The following is a 22,076-nucleotide window of genomic DNA, read 5'->3' as shown; positions in this document are numbered from 1 at the left end:
CCCCCTCGTAATCCTCTCCTCCTCCTCCACCACCGCCCGCAACGTCACCGGCTTCGCCCCGCCCCCTCCCTGCCCTGAAACCCCGCCCCCCTCCGACGTCACAGCCAGGGACACGCCCACCGCCTCGCCGCCAGCCAATCGGCAGCGAGAACTCGCCCCCCCCCCCCCGCCACTTGTATCCGTTTCCATTCAAACCGGGATTGGCGGGAAAAGAGCATCTCTACTCATTCCCCCCCACCACCACCATTCAAAAAAATAAACACCCGCCCATTTCCGGGTTGTTTTTGTTTCTCTTCCCCCCCCCCACCCCACCCCACCTCCCCCCCCCCACCCCACCTCCCCTCCTCGGCCCTTGTTCCCACACTTGAAATCGATAGTGATTCATAATAATAATAATAATAATAATACGACAATTTGGGTCACTCCGTCCACTCCTGTGTGTGTGTGTGTGTGTGTGTGTGGGGGGGGGTGGGGACACAGGGGGGGGGGGGCAGGCGCTGCCGTGCGCAATTGGCCCTCTGCGCTTTGCCCGCAAGATATACAGCCGAGTCGCTTCGCAGTCTATCCCGTGAAGCGCTTCGAGACGTCTCGAAGACGCGATAAGGCGCGGTATCAAAGGCGAGGGTTATTATTACATCTCCACCCCCCCACTCGCGCGCGTGCACAACAACAGAGCGGCCCTCACACAGGGTAGTGTCCCAGAGCACTTCACAGTAGCGATGCTGAGCTGGGGGGTGGGGAGGGGGGGTGGGGGGGGGGAGAGAAGTAACCATAAGATACCAAATCTCCACATTTTAATTATAATCCTTATGCTATCAGAGGTCCTGACAAGTTCAGTGTATGTTCCAGACACAACCTCCCACAAAACAGCCAAAAAATTGGGTTTTGTTTTAAATCACGAGGATTCTTTGCCAAGTCACAGGGGGGGGTGGGGGGGGGGGGGAACAGCACTATTCAAATAGTTCCAAGATACCTCCTCCATAAGACAGCAGTTCCCCAGACACCATATTAGGGCTTCACCCATAACAGTGAACTCAAAGTCCTAAGGTTGGGCTTGAACCCACAGCCTTCTGACTCAGAGGCTACTGCTCCTCAGAGGATAATGCTACCTACCGAGGCAGGTGACACCAATCTTGTTTCATTCCACCATCTTCCCAGGGAAACCTGTTCTACTACATTTACTACTTGATTCCAAATAATTTACAGCATTGGTAACTTTTTGTCCTTTTTTTAAAAAAAACAAAGATGTGCACAAGATGTGCAGTTATGCCATTAGAAATATTTTTAAAACAACAGTACAACACATCCAGAGAATTCTGTAGTTCCCAGACCTGCTATTTTATATTTCATCTCTTATGCCTTAAAACAGTCGAATTATTATTATGCTAATTACTATAACAGGACCATAGAGGTCATTTTTGGTAATTTTAATCTTCAAACAGTCCTAAACAACAGAATTTCTACGTTTCCAATTTTTTAGTCTCTATTTCTCTTCATTCCCAATGCTCTCTTGACCTCTTGGAGAGCGAATAATGTACTTAATTTTCCATTATTTCTTACTTTTAGGTCATGTTTTATTTGCTGCATTGAACTTTTAAGTTTAGTTACCTGTCCTCTGCCTCCAAGGTCCATTCGGGAAGCGGGGGAGGGGGGAGGGAAAGGGGACATGTGTCTATTATTTAAGTTCTGATTACCTGAAAAATACCTAAAAGACCTCTTTCCAACCAATAGGACACCAGAACATGTGACTTGTTAGATCCGATTGGATTGCTAAGTGATGGGAGTCAAATTTATTCCATTTTTTTCAAACCAACATTGGAAGATCCAAATGCTCAACAAGTCACTGTCAGGCAGAGACAGAAATGAGAACACATTAATAGCAGAAGGAGGTCATCTGGCCCATCCATCTGGTCTGTGCTTGTGTCTGGCTCTTCAACATCCATATCTCTTGGTCCTGTTTTTTTTTCCCCATCCACTCTAATGTTATCTGAGTTTGCTGCCAGGGCAGTTGGTGGAGGTCTAAATGTTCAATGCATTTCGCAAGTTCAATTAGTTTCTGGGAGCAGGAGGTGCTGTTACCAGAGAGGGCACCTGATGGCCAAAGTATTGAGGTCCTACCCTCAGTCCTACTCCAGGGAAGACTTCATCTGCAGCTCTGGAGTCATTCATTGAGCTGTTGTGGGCAAATAAATGAAGTGCCCCTTCTGCTGGTACAGGCGTGGAAGTGCTTGAGCTGTGCAGTGTTGGGTCCCCTCACTGGTTGAAGGGAGATTTTGCAGTTAAGTGCCCCATTTAGTGGCAGAGTAAGGAACTATTTAATAAAAGCACCGAGTGCTGCAGAACGTAATACCAACAATCCTTGCATTTGATAGAGCGCCTTATCACATCGCCGAGGTGCCTAAACAGAATATACTGTCAAGTGAATTGACTATGTTTTGTAGGAAAAACGCAGCAGTCAATTGTACGCGGCATCGTCTCACAAACAATCATGGACTGAGTGAGCAAATTTTTTTTTTTTTTTTGAACAGATTATTACCCACGAAAAACATTTCGCCAAACGATAACAACCACATTCCTACATATTGCTCGTTGATGCTCGTTTCCTAGACCTCAGTGAATCTAACTATATTTTATTCGGATAAGCTTTGTGGTTCCCTCCTCAGTTCCCAGTCAGTTGTGTGAACTGCTTTGAGTTCAGCAATAAATTGAAAAGAACACATTGGGTAAACATTCCTTTTGAAAAGTAAGTGTTGCTTTGTTATTTAATAATAATCCCTCCAAAACCAAAAACAATAATAAATTGGTCATTTTCAATCTACGACTGTTTGTGGGTCATTGCTGTGCGCAATTGGCTGCCGCGTTCGCCCACAAATATACAGTCAATTCACTTTACAGTGTGTTCTGTGAAGCGCTTTGGGACGTCCTCCCGACGTGAAAAGCGCTATATCAAATGCAAGGATTATTATTATTATTATTATTATTTACTTTACTTGATTCAACTCAGGTTACAAGTACCTACTCTCTACTTTGTATCTGTTCCCATCCGTTAGCCACATTTAAACAACAACAGCTTTGTAGAGCGCATTTCACGTCAGGAGGACGTCCCAAGGCACTGGACAGTCAGTGTTTCGGACCCGAGCTGGGGATTGGGATCGGGGGGGGGTTCAGTCATTCATTCACTTACCTCTTAACAAGGCACAGAAAGGAAACCATTAACAAAGTTGGAAGGCGGTTCATAACACACGGCCTCCTTGCTGAGGAACAATGCAGATGACCGACTCTCTTCCCATCCAACCCCTTCTCATCCATTTCAGATTGTCCCAACCCCTTCCATTTTGTCGATTCTAACCAGTTCCTTCCCATTCATTATGATTGCACGACATGTCCGTGCCATTGCCATCCATTTTAATCCAACATCCAAGTTGCAAATTCTCTATTCTTTATTGGAGTTTAAGAAAAGTGTCTGTAAATACCAATATTTACAATTGTGTACAGATTTCCGAACAATCAAGGAGTCGCATTGTGATGGCTCTCAGCCTCTGGCTCAGTGGTGCACAGGATGCTTCCGACAAATCTATTTACACCTGTACAGCTCAGTAGAAGCCGCTTGTATTTAAACATGAAAGCATATTGAAAGCAGTCGTTACACAGCTGCAGTAGCACGACCTTCCCGCTGGGAGCGCCGCCGAGCATTTAATCACCCGCAGCTCCCAGAGGTACAACAGCTCTCCTGTACGCCAGCGCCTCCTGGTGGCAATGCACCCACCTGCTGTGGATTGATCAGAGCGCCGCTGGCCGGTACAGGGGGGCACTGCAGGTCCCCTCATTCCATAATTTTCTTGGCCTCAGTTAATATTTATCATTGGCTGTCATTTTTTTTTACTGTTATGGGCCACGGACATTCTTTGAGCTTTGCTGGAGTCTGGTTAAGCGCACAGACGCTCGTAAAGTGCATTAAACGCCGATCATTTAACATTAATACTTTTTTTTAAAAAAAAAAAGTTTTCCGCATCTCGTTTGCCCACTTCATTGCGGATTCTAACCCACCTTTATCTCGTTGATACATCACAGCGCATTATATAGTGCTTACTAAATTATGAGCGGTGCCGCCTCACACTATTTGCCACTCAGAGATACCCCGATGGAACCAGAGCTCCATAAAACGATACGGTCCAGTAACTGAAATGGTACCAAGAGAACAACAATGCATCTCTGCTTCAACTTTCACACAAGGTGAGCCGCTCAAGCAGATACCTACCCAGCAATGTGTCACCCAGAGAAAATCTTCATTTACTCCACTGAAGAGATCAGACGCCCGACGAAAACACGAGTTTCTGCGATAATGCAAATAACATCTAAGCCTAATCCACCCCTGGCCCAGCCAAAATGAGTGCAAGCTCAGTTTTTTGCTCTGGTTTAAATTAGTTACGATTTGCCAAAGTTATCTTTTTTGAAAGAGTTCCGCTGCGTAATTTTTTTTAATGATATTTTCAAAAATCGCTGGGATTTTTTTTTTTCCTCCTCCTCTCTTTCTTGATGCATTATTTACATTGGTTTCACCAAAAGGAATGGAACCCAACAGACCCACGCGGGGAGATGACACAGGCCATCACTGAATAGGCCATCTGGGTCTCCGCATCTCTGGGTTCATGGCTGCTTCAGTCCGGCCTTGTTTCAAACCCTTAAAGACAAGAAGATTGATTTCAGATATAAATCAACATTCTTTGTCGGGTGGAGGTCTCGGCTAAACATTCTGAAACATCACTAAACAACAATAACTTCAGAGGAGAAAAACGGAAAGTTTCACAAAGGAGCGAACATTTCCATTTGTGAAAGATGTAAATTATTACAGTGAGTAGCGTAGATGCATAAGAATTTCTAAGCGAAATCCTAGCAGTTGCATGACAAATCATGTCCCAAATATGTAATGGAACTTGTAATCCCAAATGGATTGTAATGGATTGAGTCACACATTGCTTCAGATGTAGTTTTGTAAAGCAAGAGGGAAATTGAGGAGAATCAAAGTTAGTGGAAAACCTAATAGTTACAGCAAGGATATCCCTCTTCCCGCAAGAAGCGAGTTATCCGATACCTTGAGGAGCTAAAATAAGATGACAGTCCAGAATTTGCATCATTGGGTTAAAGCCTGGGAAGGTCAGAATATAAACTAAACGGTCACATACCAGATAGTATCCAGTGTGATAGCCACTTATGTACCAAGCTATCAGCAGGCTCATCAGGGCACCATCTTCACTGAGGTCTGGGCTGAATAGGTGAGCTGGAGGAGGAAGAGGAGAGGTCTGTGGGGGAGGGAGGGGCAAAAGAGATTGAGATCTATTAAATTAGATAATTACCTACTCTCCCTGCCCACCACCCTCCTGATCCCACCCCCCAGCTCGGGTCCAAATCCCTAACTGTCCACTACCTTGGGACATTTTTTCTGACATGAAAGGTGCTATGCAACTGTAATCTGTTGTTGTTGTCGTTAATTCATCCCAGTGAAAACTCAAAACAACAAGAAAAATAAAACAAGGCAGGGACAGAATCCCACCAATTAATGCAATTGACATTCCACTCGAGTTTATAGTTGGATTGGATTAAACCTCACGTCACTCCCAATTGTCTCATTGCAACTTATTTCACTTCCCATTTACACTACAACAAATTTAAACCCCATTTTGGCACAAACCTGGACATTGCTGTATCGAGGCATCAGGGGGGGTGTGGGTGGCTGTGTGATGGTTTGGTTGTGGGTGTAGGTGTGATTGTGGGTGGGGGTCTCGGGGGGTGTGAGTGGCTGATGTCCATGGTAGCGAGACTCTTGCAAGTGATGGTGCCAGCGTTTCTCTTTGAAGATGTCTGCTCTGCACATAGGGGAGGTATTCTCCCAGTCTCCTGTCAATGAGCCTCTCTCCACCACCTGCAGATAGAAGCAAGGGATCATAGACTATATGGGCAGAATGAGAGCCCTCCCTGACCCTTCCACACAACTCCAGCCAGACAAACTCACTCCTTGAAATAGAGCAGTTGTGATCTCTCCCTCCCACCCCTTCCAGAGATAGATTGTTGGAATGGAATATGCTCTCTCTCTCTCTGCCAGGAGGGATGCATCCTGCGGACCTAACTCCAGAAAGTATTAGGTGCAGGTTGGCAAGAGGCAACACTTGGGGAGCTCAGAGTGTGCGTTGGGGTAACTGCTGAAGTCTAAACACTAAAACCACATAGTTTGCCATTGATATGGTTGTCTGGCAAGCTTTCCCACTGCTTGTCCAGCCAGGGCCACCCAACCCGGGTGGAGCTTTGGATTGCAAAGGCAGTTACTTTTACCTCCAGTGGACAAGTCACCCTCTGACGTCAGGGACCGAGTTACGTCTCTCACCTGTTCCTCGAGACTCTCACTCTCCTCGGGCAGCAGCTCTGACAGGCTCTGCTCCTCACGGTTGCCGTACCCATGGTACAGGACGGTGCAGGTCTGTTTGCCGATGTTTATAGACTGGATGGTGGCGGCGTAGATGATGCCGTCTTCGGACCACCTGGCCCGGCAGCGATCACCAACTTCCCAACATTCCCACTGAATGGAGGAAGGAAAAAGGTCTCAGTTCCATTGAGTCATAAGAGTCAATTATAGTAATAATAATTTCAATTGATATAGTGCAATTGATATCATGTCGTTGTGACGTCTCTAAGTAGTTCACAGAATACATTGTAAAGTGGATTGACTGTGTGTTCTGTGAGCAAAACGCGGCAGCCAATTCAAGCCATTAATGATCATTTTCTTCTCCATCCTCATCCGAGTTCCCTACCGAGCTCTGGCTGATGAGTTGCATTGGCTTCATTCCCAAACTCTTCCAAAATTCTGGAACCCACAACAGGTCAGTCAGCACCTCACAGAGGACCTTTATTATTATTATTATTATTAACTACCTGGATCTCTGGCTCACCAGGTCACTCTTGGTCTGTGACACCACATCAACCGCAGGCGTTCTCATTCGCCCAATTTTTTAACCGAGTTACGCCTCTCACCTGTTCTCCGAAGTTCTCGATCTCCTCGGGCAGCAGCTCCGAGAGCCTCTGCTCCTCCCTGTTGCCATATCCGGTATAGAGGACGGTGCAGGTCTGTTTGCCGATGTTTATGGACTGGATGGTGGCACTGTAGATGATGCCGTCTTCAGACCACCTGGCCCGGCAGCGATCGCCCACTTCCCAACATTCCCACTGGATGGAGGAAAGGAAATGAATTTGCATGAGGAACACAGGAACTAAACAAAAGAGGGACAAATCGCTCTGGGGGGGGGGGCGGAACAGTAAACATTACGCCAAAGTGACTAGCAAAGTGCTACACATATCACTTCCCCCTCATATTATTCTCAAAAACAATGCATCCGGGTGTCAAGAGTGAAGCAAGCTGATTTGTTGCCAATGTTCCTCAGCGCCTTATCAAGTCATTGAGACGTCTCCAAGTGCTTCACAGAATTAACTGTAAATTGGCTTGACTCTGTATTTTGCTGCTGAAGGACAACAAAAACACTGAGTTTTATTCAATGGTCACTGCCCACTGCAAATTCTCCCAACGGCACAGTCGCAGTTACTTATGTCCACGTCTTGTAGTCAGTCACCCACTGACATCACAGTCAAAATACAGTCAATCCTCTTTACAGTCTCAATGACGTAATAAGGCGCTTTATCAAATGCAAGGATTATTATAAACATGGTCCGAGATGCTACCCCTTTGTGAAGGGCGCTCTATACACAGAAACCTCTTGTGGTCACACACTGACGTCAGGGACCAGGGACTGAAGTTACGTCTCTCACCCGTTCTCCGAAGCTCTCGCTCTCCTCGGGCAGCAGCTCCGACAGGGTCTGCTCCTCCCTGTTGCCGTAATCGGTGTAGAGGACGGTACAGGTCTGTTTGCCGATGTTTATGGACTGGATGGTGGCTGCGTAGATTATGCCGTCTTCGGTCCACCTGGCCCGGCAGCGATCACCCACTTCCCAACATGCCCACTGGACGGAGGAAAGGAAACACATTGGGTATTGAGGCAGCCGAGATAAACAAGCGCTCCCTTTGGGCAGAGAAATTTAACCTCCATTTAATTTGGTTGAATATTACAGTTTCTTATGGTCTCGGCTCAGGGAATCCCTTGCTCACATGCGGTGGCTGTGGACTTCATTTGAAATCTCGGGTCTTTAGAGATTCTGCAACACTGAGGTTGCGATCTGAAGACGGACAAAACGCATAAGCGAGTCCTGGCTCAGAGGACTCACTCGCTGTGAGATTGACGTCGATTGACATACCTGTGGCTGGGCGACAGAGTTGACATTCAGGCTGTCCGCACGGGTTGATCGAAGAATAGTTTCTGCAATTACTTCCTCCTCCGGCCCCGCCCCCTCATTCTTGGGCCCCGCCTTTGTCACTACCCCCTCACCCTCTGGCCCTGCCCCTTCATCCTCCTGCCCCACCTCTGTCACTGCCCCCTCACCCTCCGGCCCCGCCTCTGTCACTAACCCTTCATCCTCCGGCCCCACCTCCTCTGCCATCCCCTCATCCTTTGGAATTAGCCCTACCTCCTCCCCACTTGTCCCCGACTCCACCAACGCCCCCTCATCATCAATCATCATGCCCTCTTCCTCTGGCACTGGCTCCACCCCCTCAGCATCTGTCCCCACCTCCATCAGAGCCCCCTCATCATCCATCACTGGCTCCTCCCCCGAAACATCTGGCTTCACCTTTGCCACCGTCCCTTCATCGTCTGGCACTGGCTCCGCCCGCTCACCATCTGGCACTGGCTCCACCTCCTCCTCATCTGGCCCCACGTCTGCCACTTCATCCTCCAGCACTGGCTCTGCCCCTTCATCATCTGGTCCCGGCTCTGCCCCTTCACCATCTGCCCCCGGCTCTGCCCCTTCACCATCTGGCCCCGGCTCTGCCTCTTCACCATCTGGCCCCACCTCCAACCTCTCGTCGCCCAGCTCAGCTGCATCACCAACCTCATTGCCTAGCTCTGCCATCACCTCCTCATCACTGGGTCCTGCATCCTCATCGCCTAACCCCACTTCTACCTCCACCACTTCACTGTCCGACACCACCTCCAGCCCTTCATCAGCCAGCTCCACCTCCACATCCCCATTGACCAGCTCCGCTTCCTCGTTATCCAACCCCGCCTCCTCATCACCCTGCCCAACCTCTGCCCCTTCAGCATCCGGTTCCATCAGTCCTCCATTGTGGAGCTCTGATGCAGTTCCCTCATCTTCTGCCTGCACAGGCAATAGTTCACCATTATTCAGTTCCATCGTTCCACCAGCCACCCTAAAAAGAATACAAGACTGGGTTTGATAGATTTCTAAAGGATAGAGGGATTAAGGGATATGGGGATAGGGCGGGTAATTGGAATTAGGTTAAAAGCCATGATCTTATTAAATGGCGGGGCAGGCTCGAGGGCCAAATGGCCAACTCCTGCGACTTATGGTCTAATACACGGTCGCTAAACTCATCTTGCCATTTGTATAGTACCTTTGATAAAGGGCAATATCTCAGACTGCTTAACAGTGGCAGAGCCTGACACCGAGCTGGGAGGAGGGAGGAGCGGGGACGAACATGAAGGTCTTTAGTCAAAACCTAAAAAGAGGGGAAAGAGGATGCAAGGCGGGAGATTGGGGGAAAGAGAGTTCCAAAGCTTCGAATGCACCGAAAGTTATCTGCCAGACATCCAACCAAATCCTATACACGCTCAATTATAAACTTCTGGCAAGCAAGATGCACACACATACAGACGCACAACTCGTATAGTACAACACTCTGCACCTCTCATCTCATCATTTTGCAGAATAATGTACGATACATTGGAAAATGGATGTAGCCGGATTGGGAAGACAAACATCGAGACTGAATCCAACCCAAAAGTGTTGCACTCACACACATTCAGGGCTCCCACCCAATTGCAGCTCATGCATGCCTCACCCGTTGAGACTGGGGTGGGGGGGGGGGGGGGGGGGGATGTTTGTGAAGGTAAAAATACAATTCTGTATCAACATAAATGCAATGAACCCTCACCTCGAAGCACTGCCTGGCACATTGAAACTCAAGACCAATTGCCTACACTTTGCAGCAAGTTAATGTGCCTGTTACCTTCTCAGAGCTTTCCTGGAGGAGGGGGGGGGGGGGGGGGGAGAGAAAAAAATACTACAGTCTGTCGTCACAGAGCTCTGCCATCAATGCTGCAGTGGGGACCAGGAACACTGTGGAAGGTAAGAATGCTCTGGTCCCAGCAGTTGGGGTTGAAAAGACTCAATGGGATGAGTGGCTGGAGAGAAGCCAGGATCAGCTGTGCCTAACCACGTGGGAGCTGCGCCCGCGGTGGCCCCTGGGATGTGTAGTTGCGCGCGCCGCGCAGCCCGCTTTAAACCCGGTCCCGTGGAACTACAAATCCCGGCATGCAGCGCGCCCCTGCATCACCCAGTCCCCTCCCTCCACTGATACCCCACAGACTCTTTAACAACTTACATTATTCCTAATCATTGTTGCACGTGAATGGGTTTGGGTGGAGCACCTCCACTGTTTTCTGTTTTTTTTAATTTGAGATTTACAGTCTTTTTGGGGACTCTCCACTCGATCTATAATCTCTTCCCCCCCATATTGCTGTCAGTCAGTCATATTTCACATTATCCGGAATGCCAGATCCGCTCAATGGTATTGGACTGTCCGCACCATTCATTGGAAAGGATTGTTGGGATTGAGTCCACCCTTACCACCAAGCTTTGTGCTCCTAATTTAGACTGACCAATGCAGTACTGAGAGAGAGTGCGCTGTATTATCAGAGATGTTAAATTACGGAAAAGAATTACGGTTAACCAAGTATAGACGAGATGTTAAACTAAGGTTCGGTCCTTTAGCTCAGGTGAATGTAAAGATCTCATGTGACTACTTCCAAGAGTACTTGTTTCTCCCCCAGAGTCCTGACCATATTTTGCTCCCCGTCCAAATTCACTAAAATCTAAGATTAATTAGACATTGACGATTACCAGCTTAGTGCTCTAACCACTAACACGCCTTGGGACGTCCTCCCGACGTGAAAGGCACTATACAAATGTAATTTTGGATTGTACTGTAAGCTGCAGGACTCCAGAAGACAGAAAGGAATAAACAAAGGATATAACAAGTGGGAATCACATATTTAAAGGTTTGCTTTATTTTCCAGTATAGCTTATCCAGATAGTTTCACATCTGTAAGGAAATGGTCACATTCTTTAACTCGTTCACTAGCAAAGACCCCCTTACTTCCCCACCCAAAAATATCTGGTATCGTTCCTAATACAGTTCCAGGAAGATCTCAGGTGGCACTTTTACTACAACTGTGCAGAAGTACATAACGGCTGCAGCCAAGGATATGATGGTTGCAAGCTGTACAGTGATTCAGTTAAAAGGAGTAATACAAAAATAGTAGGCACACATACGTTTTACTAATGACACCACTTACACAAAACAGAAGTGCAAGCAAAGCGAGAGCACAAATTTAGAAAAAAAATACAAACAGTATTTTACTAGAATCCTCATAACTCGCACCTCCAGTGGAACACACCTGATACACTGAGCTTTTCTTCCCACAAAGTGTCGTCTTCAGTGCTTCCTACGTCTGTGTGAGGTGTGACCTTCTGTCGATTTGGACTGAGATCTAGTAGTGTAAATAACCCATTAAGAACCGCAGAGGTCGATTGGTCAGGCAGAGTACCCCCTCCCACCCTGCCCTTTCCTCCTGTTGGCAGAATGTGGTAAAAGCCCCTCCCATTAATGGTCACTCTATGAGGTTCCATCTGTTGAAACCACCAAAAATATTTGGTTCATTTCCAGTGGCTATTAAATACTGGATAGTGATGATGGAGGAGAAAGTTGACATTGGTCGTTAATGAGACTACCGGCTCAGTCTCTGGGTACTTTATCTGCAACTTCCACTGTCTCACTCTGACAGATATGAACTGCCACGGTTGAGTGTTCAGATACTTACCTACCTTGGATTTGCAACACTCAAGGTTACCTAGAACTGCCTGGCAGTGAGGGAATGAAAGAACATGTGGTGTTGAAGTGGAGTCGGCTTGGTGAATCCTCAAAAGAAAATTGACATCTAAAATAGTGGAATATGTGGACAGATATTAAAAGTGTAGCATCTCTATCCTATAATAGGTCATCCTCTGACATCAAAACAACCAAAATATTTAAACCTTGGATATTCATTCAATTCCAAACAACATTTTGATTCCACCTCTCCAACCAGAGTGCTGGATTTCAATGTCACACAGTCAGCTTACCAGGTCACCAGGTGGAACAGACTTGCTTTTCGTGAACGTTCTACTATAAGCATTTAAGATTTACAGGCAATTTCACTTCCAAGAGGCATCCACCATGCTGTGCGGTCAGTGCGATAAAGACCACTCTCCACTTCTCTCTGGTTTCCGGAATTGCTGGTAGCAAGAGCCCATTGTTAACCTGAAACAAAGGGGGAAAAAAATCAGAAGAGACTTGGCTTATTTGGCTCCCATTTTGACCAATACAGCACAATTGACCACTGTTGTCGAAACAACTAAAAGAGAGATAAGCCAACAAGATGAATCAAGAAAGTGTCATTAGACAATGCCAATCTTCCCCTTAAAGAGCCTGTAGAGTGCATGACAAAGGTGGTTGGGGGGGGGGGGGGGGCAGAGAGGAAAATAATTCTGCAGCCTTGAAGTCCTGAGAAAGAATGAGTTGGAGTAGGAGGGCGTGCTTGCTGAACATGAACTCCTCTTACAAGGCAAAGGTTGAATCACTGAATTAATTCTTTTTAGAATTATAGCCAAGAATAGAGCTATATATGAATATGGAAACAGGAATATCTTCACGAAATTAATAATTATTAAGTCTTTCTCCTAACAAATCAATACCTACGGTTTCAGTTGAGACTGTGCAGGTGCTCCAGGAGCAAAAAGGAATACGCTTCAGAATACAACAACTTTTCAAAGGCAACTTAGTGCCTATTGCTGGAAACAGGTTCCAAAATGTGCCTCATACTGTCTACAGTGTCTTACGCACCTAGGATTTAGAGAGTTTGCTTCTGTAAGCCGCCGTCATTCGCTTGCGAAAAGTTGCAAACTCATTGTCCTCGTCCTGTGCCTCCTGCTTTGGCGTGCCAGAAACTCCCAGGCCTGACCGGTCTGATGACGTGACGCCTCTGTTGGAAGAGATGGAAGCCATGGGTGTGAGTTTTACATGAGTGGCCCCAGGGTTGGGCTCAGCAACCACCCTCCCCCCACCACCAAATCAGATTAATGCAACTTGAACTTGGACCAGACTGAATTGCTATAATAATAATAAAAATAATAGTTGCATTTGATATAGTGCCTTATCACGTCTCCGATGTCTCAAAACACTTCACAGAATATACTGTAAAGTGAATTGACTGTATATTTTGTGGGCTAAACCTAACCTATATGCTAACCTAACATAGCCCAGTCTTTCCTCGTTCCACTCCATACCTGTTGACGGGGTCTCTGATGCCCTGCTTGTCTGAGCCAAGCCCCTCTCCATCCTTCCAGCCCATCTTCTGTAGCATCTGGTAACCGAGGTTGTCTGTTGCCAGCTTGTTTCGAGTGTAATTTATGTCTTCGTTTTTCTTGAAGAGAAACACTCAGAATAAACTTTTCACCCACCAAGCTGGTCACCAAATCAATTTAACTGTGCAAGTGTCAGTGAGTATCCCCCTTGCGTTTAGTAGTGTCTTCTCTGAGGAGTATAAATTTGTGTTGGTGTAGTTGCATAGATGCCAAGTATCTATCAGTACCTCAACCAAGTCCACACCTGCTTCATGTGTACACGCGGAGGTGGGGAGAGGGACAGTGGTTAGGAATCAGGAGCAGTAGCCCAGCTACTCATTACCGTCTCCCCAATAAACAGCCCATTCTCCATGACAATGTGCATCACTGTATTCGCAGCCTAAACCAAGCCCTCTCGGTCTAGACACTGAAGTCCAGAAGAAAGCCCCAAAACAGAGACATCACCCCAAAACCACTTAATGTCTACAATCTTTTTTTAAATAAAGTAAACTTACCAATTTTTTCTTCTGTTTATTGTGTGCCAATTTGTCATATCCAATTCTCTTCAGCTCTCGAACTGAAACCATAGCAGAGGTTATGTTAATGCTGGCAAATAATAATATTAATAATCCTTGCAGTTGATACACCACCTTATTACGTCTTCGAGAAGTTTCAAAGCGCTTCACAGAATATACTTCAAAGTGAATTGACTGTATAATTTGTGGGCAAATAATAATCCTTGCATTTGATATAGCGCTTTTCACGTCGGAAGGACGTCCCAAAGCGCTTCACAGAACACACTGTAAAGTGAATTGACTGTAAATTTGTGGGCGAATGCGGCAGCCAATTGCGCACAGCAATGTCCCACAAACAGTCATAGATTGAAAACGCCAATTTTATTATTGTTTTTTGTTTTGGAGGATTATTATTAGGCTCTGTGTGGAGTAAGGAAACTTGCCCGAGGTTTCGCCCTCTGCCTGGAATTGAACTCAGGTCTCTCGCTTGCAAAGCGAGTGCTCTAACCACTGAGCTACAGGACTCCACGAGTACCTGAACTGTAAACAGAGAGTGAACTATTTGATCAGCCTTTTATTTTAAGTTAGGAGTCAACAGTGACTTTGCACTGTATTAGAATCACAGCAATAGATTGGGGACAGTGGAACAGTGGCCTGAAACTCTGCCGCTGTACCTTGCAGTCCCACAATATTCCGCCACAAGTATAAGCTTATATTTATCTCAGAACTTGACAGCATCATGCACATATAAACATTTGGTTGCTGCTCACCAGGAGACGGGGGTCCCACCGGACGGGCTTTCTTGGGTGGCAGCATACCCACTTTCAGCGTCAGCCCCTTTCGCTTCTTTGGCTGCAGGATGGACCGGACGGCGGACGCGGATGCAGTTTCTAAAGCAGGATCCAAGGAGGATTCCGGCATTTCAGATCCAATGCTGAACTCTCTCACCTTCTCTTTGTAGTATTTGTAGTAGATGCTGTTCTCATCGTAGAGGAACCTGTGGGCACGAAAAGGGCAGTGCTATCATCTCAGTTACATTTCATCACTGCTTGTTTAAGATCACCCATCTGCTTGGGAGTTTGATGCGATTTATGGTGAACTCATGGAAGGAGCCCAGTGAAAATATTCTTACCGGAAAGTGGGGTTATCCCGGTTATTTTCGATAGCAATTTCCTCCAGCCCAGGACCACATTCAGCCACAAACTTGGCCAGTTTCTCAGCAGTGATTCTTGTTTTAACATCTTCGTTGGCTTCATCTGCAATAAAGCAACTCAGTCAATTCCAGCCCACAGGCAAACCAGCTGCTGATTACAACGCACATTAATGCAAGAGCAAATGTCAACAGACACGGCCCCTAAAAGATTGGAGGGGGGGAACACCACCTCCTTCCTCGCTCTTTATTTTGCACTGAAATTGCAGCTCCTTTTCATCGCCGGGTACTCAGAATGTACTTACTATTTGCAACGCACTTCTAGATTAGCAGGAACAAGCCTACAGCAGCCAAGTGGTTAGTTACAATGAGTGGAAAGGATGGTGGTGAAAATAGGTGTTGTTTTTGTACCCTCCTGAATAACAATTACCTGTCTGTGTGGGGCAGGTAGGAGAGGCTTCAATCTTCACCAGCAACTGTGCTTGCAATCTGGCAGGAGTGTCATCTTCATTCTGCAGCAAGTCTTGTGTGTTTTTCTCGACACTTTCTGGAGATGCCTCTTCCATTGATGGCTCCTCTTCCTGTTTGGTGGGCTCTGGAGATTCCGGGCTCACATCAGTCTGGCTTGGCTCAGGGGTCTCCTTCTCTTTGCAGAACTCCGCCACTTTCTGCTTGTAATACTTGTGCTCGCTGCTATCCGTTTCAAATAAAAACCTGGCAATTAAAATGTGAGAGGGAAAAAAAACACACACTTCAGAGCTCGCTTGGTTTGCCTCAACAATCCCAGGCTCTATATTACCTGGAAGATGGAGGATAAGTGATGAGGGACGTCTTTCCGACATGAAGGGCGCTATACAAGGGTAACTTGTTGTTAGTTGCCAGTTCTCTGCCTACTCACGCACAGGTGATGATTGTGAGCACAAATAAGCTCACAAAACCAGAGGTTTTTTATGCAGCGAGTTGTTACCATCTGGAATGCACAGCCTGAAAGGGTGGTGGAAGCAGATTCAATAATAACTTTCAAAAGGGAGTTGGACATATAGTTTCAATGTACATGTGCTTACCCATAATTGGGGTCGTCTTTTTTGAACTGAACAACAACCTTTTCTGCTGCCTCCCCCTTTTCTGCCACAAACTTGGCCAATTTTTCAGCAATGATCTTAATCTGCTCATCCTCTGGCGGAGGCATGTTCTCAGTTTCTTTGGTCAGGTCAATAGGGGGAAAAGAGCTTTCCTCTGCCTCAGGTTTGGCGGCAATGTCTACTTGTGGAGGATCTTTGTCAGCCTCACTCTTAGCCTCAGGGTCCGGCTTATCATTCTCAGCTTTGCCCTGAGGGCTGGCATCTCCTGGCATTGAACCATCCTCTTCCCTGATCTGGGAGCCGGGTTCTTCCAGTGGAAGTTGTTCCTCTGCCTCCTTCCCATTACTGGTGTCTGTTGCTGGAGTTCCCTCTTCTGCCTGCTTGCTGGGCTTAACATCTGCTGGAGATTGGACTTAAACAAACCAAAACAGTTCAAGGCATCTCCAAGGAAAACACAGCTACCACAAGGTGGTAAAAATACTCACACAATAGAAGAATTTTGGAGGTAGTAAAGTAATTTTTCCCAGTTGACTCTGAACTCGATAATCCCACTCAAATGAATTAAATAATTAATATGTAAATTACACACAGATGGGATGAACAGTTTATCCATCTTAACTAGCTTCGGTACCCAACTAATGCTGAGAATTACCTGGCAAATCAATTCCTTTACCCTTAGCCCCATCTGCCTCCTTACATACTTTAAATCGCTGAAAATACTGAATGAGAATCTTCACTAACATGGGTCCATTAATTCAAACTGTCCTCACATAATTTGTCAACATGGAGGGGGGAGGGGGGGGATCAATTTAGCAATATATATTCATCACATCCTGAATGTGAGGGAGGTAAATGCCAGACTATTCTTGGCGTGGGTCAAGTCGGAACTGAGCAGATTAGAAATCGAACCTACCTTTATCACCATCTGCGGCATTGGGTGTTGATGCTCCAGCCTTCATCATGTTGTCGGAACTGTTTTTTTTTAAATGAAAAGGGGGCCCGTTCTTTCACAGGCCTTAATGGATTCCAACAGTGATTTACTTTAGAACATTGAAAGAGATAGAGGCAGAGTTTTGGCACTGGTCACAGTACCCAAATCCAAGATGTGCACATGTTTCCAGACCACAAACAAACCTTTAGGACATGACATAAACTGGAGCAGTACTTACTTTTTGATGGGTTGGCTTCAGATTCTGTCTTTGAATATTTCTCTTCTTTGACCACTGCTTTACTAGGACTAGATTCACAGATGTCTACCGGAAGGAGAGCAACTTTCTCCACTTTATTTCTCAGCTCATTCTCATACTTCTTCCCAAAAAGATGACCAGCTTCGAGATTTGGGACATGCTCGTATTCTGGAGCCACGGAGATCAGCCCAGTCTTCCTTAGCACATTCACTCTCCTTTCCTGGCTGAGGAAGGCAAAGGTTTGGCCAATAAGCACCATGGCTTGCCGACAAGCCATGACGGTGCTCTCGAGTGCGTTGCTGAGTTCTGAGGGCTTTGTTGGTTGGAGCTGGACTCATAGCTGTTGCACGCTCCCAGCAGTGGGCCGAGGGATTCCAAGAGTTGCCTCTGGATCTCCTGCAAGAGTGGTTCTTCATGACCTAGAACTTTATCCAAATCTTTCCTACTTGTGATAACGCTCTTCTCTCGGAGCAGGTTCACAAAAGAGTTATCTATCCTGGGGCACTTGAGGCCTAGGCGTGCCGTTGTTGCTAACCGACAGGAATCTAGGTGCTGCTTTGTCATTAAGCACTGAAATGACCTAGCTAGCTTAGAACAAGCATCTGTGTTGGGGTTACATTTAGATTTACCAGAATGCTCAAAAGCAACGCTTTGGAAACCGGCCCATTTTATCATCTGTTGTCCCAGTTCTGTTTGAGTGGCTGGGGCAGCAGATGCATTTCCTACCGACTGTGAAACTGGAAGGTTTTTCTGGGGGGCTGTGGGCGTGCTGGATGTGGTCGTTGCCACTGAATCAGCATTGCCTCTGCCCTGAAAGCCACGCTGGCCTGAAACCTTTGGGTGCTCAGGCCTCTGCCTTCTTGCACCCTTGGGACGTCCGAGGAAAGAACGGCCTCGCCGGTTTGACCCCCCCCGGTTTTGACAAGGAAACTGCCGCTGGTTCGTGCCAGGGTGAAAATTCTCGGCCTCGTGGAACCCTTCCATTGGTAATTCTGTCCGATAAACGGAAGAATCCACTGGAGAGGAGTCTCTGGGAGGATCTCTCCAGGATGGGGGAGGGGGATCATTTTTCAAACGTCGAGCATTAATGACGTTACTTAATATTTTGAACAAATCATCATCACTTTTGTCAATGGGGCTCTCAGATCTGGGGTTTAATCCCAGATCCCTGTTCTCACTACCAGGGCTCCAGGGTTGCCTGTATTCTTCTGGGTGTCTTAGTTTATCATCGGGATTTGGGGATCTCATGTATGATCTTTGATTGCCTCGCTCGCCGGGACTTTGGGATCTCCCATAGAATTGATGGTCTCTTGTGTCGTCAACCGGACTTTGAGATCGCCAATCAGGAGGGTCTGCTTGTCTTCTATACAATTCCGGAGGACCACCAGGGCTGACTGATCTTCTGTAGCTCCTAGGTCCCCTCCTGCCATTGTTAGAGCTCATTGATCTTTCATATTGTCCACGGCCCCCACTGAATCCATCAGGGCGTCTTGACTCATTGTAGTGTAAAAAAGAACCATCTCTCTCATCCTGATCCAAAAAGTTTTCTTCTGTAGAGTAGTAATCATCGTGATCATCATAAAATCTTCTATTATCTTCATGAGATGTCTGTGTCCGAGCCCCGAAATTCCCCCACCTCTCTTCTCTGTGAGAAGATTCATAGTCATCAAAGGGCAGATCTTCATATGGTTTATATTCCTCATATGAATCCCTGGGATATTGCCTGGATGGATAGTTGAGTAATTCTTCAATGGAAGAGGGGGGGAGAAGGAAGAAAAAGAAGGTTTAGCTTTTCTCTTATTAGAATTCAAATAAGTTATGTTTAAAACACAGCATATTTCAACACCTACTACAGGGAAGATAGCAGAACATTGCTGGGACATGCTGATGACTTTGTCACTATGATTAGAAAAATGTGAGTGATTTAGAAGCACAGTATGTACCCAACTGCTTTTGTAAAATCTGCCCAACCAGAGACATAAGCGATGAAAAGCAGGAAGTGTCTGTCTTCAGGAAGGCCTTAAATGATGAATCATCAACGCAGAAGCCATTCTGTCCTTTGGCACTGGAACCTTTACATCAAGTGGCGAAGAAGAATTAAAGAGATGGCGCGTCACTGCTGACACAAGGTGCAGATTGTTTGGGGAAAGCCAACTGAAGAGTGAGATGCAGAATAGCTTTGGGCCGAGTTTTAATTTTTCTTATCTGAAGAGCTTGTTTAGTAGACAATGTCAGGTACCATGAATGGCTCCTGCTTTGAGATTTACATAAGCAATCACTGTGTATCTACAAAAGTGCCAGAAATTGGCTTGAATTCCTTCTTAAAACAATTCCCTCTCCATTCCCTTACACTGCTGAAGGCACTGAATTGTGCTGGGCTGGTATCCTAAGTAGTTGATAGCAACCTACATCCACCATATTCAGGATCAGTATAAATCTTCCATTGTACAATAAATAGAAGGAATCTGTAAATACCTGTAGGAGAGATCGGGTGATGGGAGGGATGGAAGAAGAGAAGAGGCAGAGATGACTTCGGTTTCACCTGTACCCAAAGTGGAATAAGGGTAAGGAGCTCCATGCTATATAATTCCTAAATGTCCAGAAAAATGCCATCAGGTTTCCTTTCCTCTTCTCGCAGTGGTGAAGGTCAGAAAGAACAAATCATATCTCTACAAATGGCTTGGCAGGCAGGAAATTATCAGAGCACCTCTCCTGTGTCCACAAAGGTCTCCTTGGGAGTGTGTTTGATAAAAACGGCAACTTGGAAAAACAAGTAGTGGTGGCACAGACATAGTGGGTCAAACATCCTTCTGAAAAAACTCTGTTTCAGTCTTGCAGCAAGAGCATGTCCTATTCCAAGCCAAAGTAAACCCTGCCGGTTACACTGGGTTTTATCTAACATTTGAGACAGATTAAAGTATTTCTGAATCTGGAACAGAAAAATATTTCCTTAGCTGCCTGGCATACCAGTGAAGACAGCTGCAGAGAATACCTTCGTAATGGCTTGTTTGCTCAGCAGAAGGGCAAGAGACTACATTTCCACTCTGAGATCTCTTGCCGGTTTTGTCCCATATGCTCTCCCAACGATTCACATTATGATTTTGAAAGTATGCTTTAGCATAGTGAAGTCAAAGCAATAATTGATAGTCTTTAAGCAGAAGAGCACCATGCAGCTGGAAAATGGTTTCCAATGGAGGAGTTTATAATGACAATTCTATCGGTAACAATGTGTCAAGCTAAAATAGATTTTAAAATCCCTATTCTCATAAGCAAAAGTTCTTAAGTACAGGGTTCTCTCTACTCTGCATAAGATGCCATTTTAAACATGTGCAAGTTGAGGAAACAACAGGTGCACTCTAACCTATTTTACCAGGCAAACATTCCAAAGGCATATTTAGTGTAAAGGATTTAAAAGCAGAGGAACATAAGAACCACTTGGGTAAAGGACAAAGTGACCTTAACCTTTTAAACCATGGCTACGAAGGCTGTCCGAGAGTAGATCCAAACATAATCTTGATGCCATTCCATTCTGTGGATCATCAAAACATCTAGGAACGGCTAAATATAATACCAGGTAAAAGATGACCGGGTGTAAAATCTTCGGTGCTGTAATTGAAGTCCGTTCTGCAGAGCAGGGTAGATTTGGGGAATAAAACTTTATACTGAATAAGAACACAGGCATCAACCAGGACACAGAGGCAATATCTCGGTAATTAGGAAGAGACGAAAACATAAACACAAGGATTTGCGCTCAGTTATGAGAAGCACAACAAGTAGCAGCGAGAGCAGCACCTGTTAACCACGGATCGATTCACGAAGAACCTACTGTAATCGAAGAAACTTCGATTTAAGGGCATCTTTGTTTGTTGAAGCAGGCAGTGTGCAGTGGGGGGGGGGGGAGGAGAGGGGGGGGCTGCTGAAATTGGAATGACATTACCCCCTTTACACCCAGGCCACATTGGTTACTGTTCAGAGGGGACAGGAGGGAGGGTGTCCCGGGGGGGGGGGGGGGGGGGTTTTAGAGAGAGACTGGGCATCAAGTCTCCCCCTTAGGGGGTCGGTCCCCCTTCACATGCACATAAGCTCTCGTTGCCATTGGTTACCACCCACACAGGTCCAGGGCATTCCCCTGAGGGACCAGCAAAGCTCTGGCTGCTGCCAGCGCCCCGGGGGGGGGGGGGGAGGAGAAGAGGCTCAAACCCCTTGCTCTCAGTCTGAACCCCCCCCCCCCTTCCCCACAACCCCCACTTCAGTCCAGTCATGACCCCCCCCAGTCTCTACCCTCATCCACTGAAGCTGAGGGTGGCTCTCACAGCCCGGGCCTGGCACAGTGCGGGGGCAGGTTGAGCAGCCGCTCCGGCGGCGCTGTCCCGGGGCCTGTCCGAGTGCTGCCGCCATCGCCGCCGCCGCCTCCTTCTTTCTCTCTCTCTCTCCCCCCACAAAAGGCGCCCCTCATTCCTCCCCCTCAGCCCCACAAACCTGGACAAAACCTGTCCTCCATTGCTGCTGCCGCCGCCGCCGCCGCTCCCTCCGTCACTTCCGCCCTCTTGCCGGAAGTACCCTGCCCCGGTCATGGCGGCCC

General features: G+C 46.7%; 2 protein-coding genes across 2 annotated transcripts; both read right to left on the bottom strand.

Annotated features, from left to right (window-relative positions):
* Nucleotides 1–4,519: 4,519 nt before the first annotated feature.
* On the bottom strand, nucleotides 4,520–9,291 carry LOC103182025. The gene is made up of 7 exons (XM_007898870.2): nucleotides 8,296–9,291; nucleotides 7,813–8,004; nucleotides 7,024–7,215; nucleotides 6,380–6,571; nucleotides 5,690–5,920; nucleotides 5,184–5,300; nucleotides 4,520–4,681 (listed from the first exon to the last, which is right to left on the bottom strand). The coding sequence occupies exons 1-7, from the start codon at nucleotides 9,289–9,291 to the stop codon at nucleotides 4,610–4,612; spliced, it is 1,992 nt and encodes a 663-aa protein (XP_007897061.1). The 3' UTR covers nucleotides 4,520–4,609.
* A 1,872-nt stretch (nucleotides 9,292–11,163) lies between these two features.
* Nucleotides 11,164–22,060, bottom strand: LOC103182024 (SURP and G-patch domain-containing protein 2). Its single transcript, XM_042342705.1, is given in 11 exon segments — nucleotides 11,164–12,478; nucleotides 13,061–13,199; nucleotides 13,504–13,640; nucleotides 14,076–14,137; nucleotides 14,846–15,072; nucleotides 15,208–15,331; nucleotides 15,656–15,939; nucleotides 16,290–16,719; nucleotides 17,477–17,815; nucleotides 17,818–19,239; nucleotides 21,974–22,060. Coding segments are annotated over 10 exon segments (3,186 nt in total). The 5' UTR covers nucleotides 21,996–22,060; the 3' UTR covers nucleotides 11,164–12,478.
* Nucleotides 22,061–22,076: the final 16 nt, after the last annotated feature.

This window comes from Callorhinchus milii, unplaced genomic scaffold (genome assembly GCF_018977255.1).
Source record: "Callorhinchus milii isolate IMCB2004 unplaced genomic scaffold, IMCB_Cmil_1.0 Scaffold21, whole genome shotgun sequence".
Classification (NCBI taxonomy): Eukaryota; Metazoa; Chordata; class Chondrichthyes; order Chimaeriformes; family Callorhinchidae; genus Callorhinchus; species Callorhinchus milii.
The sequence above is the reverse complement of the archived record's forward strand: the minus strand, read 5'-3'. Positions and strand labels throughout refer to the sequence as shown.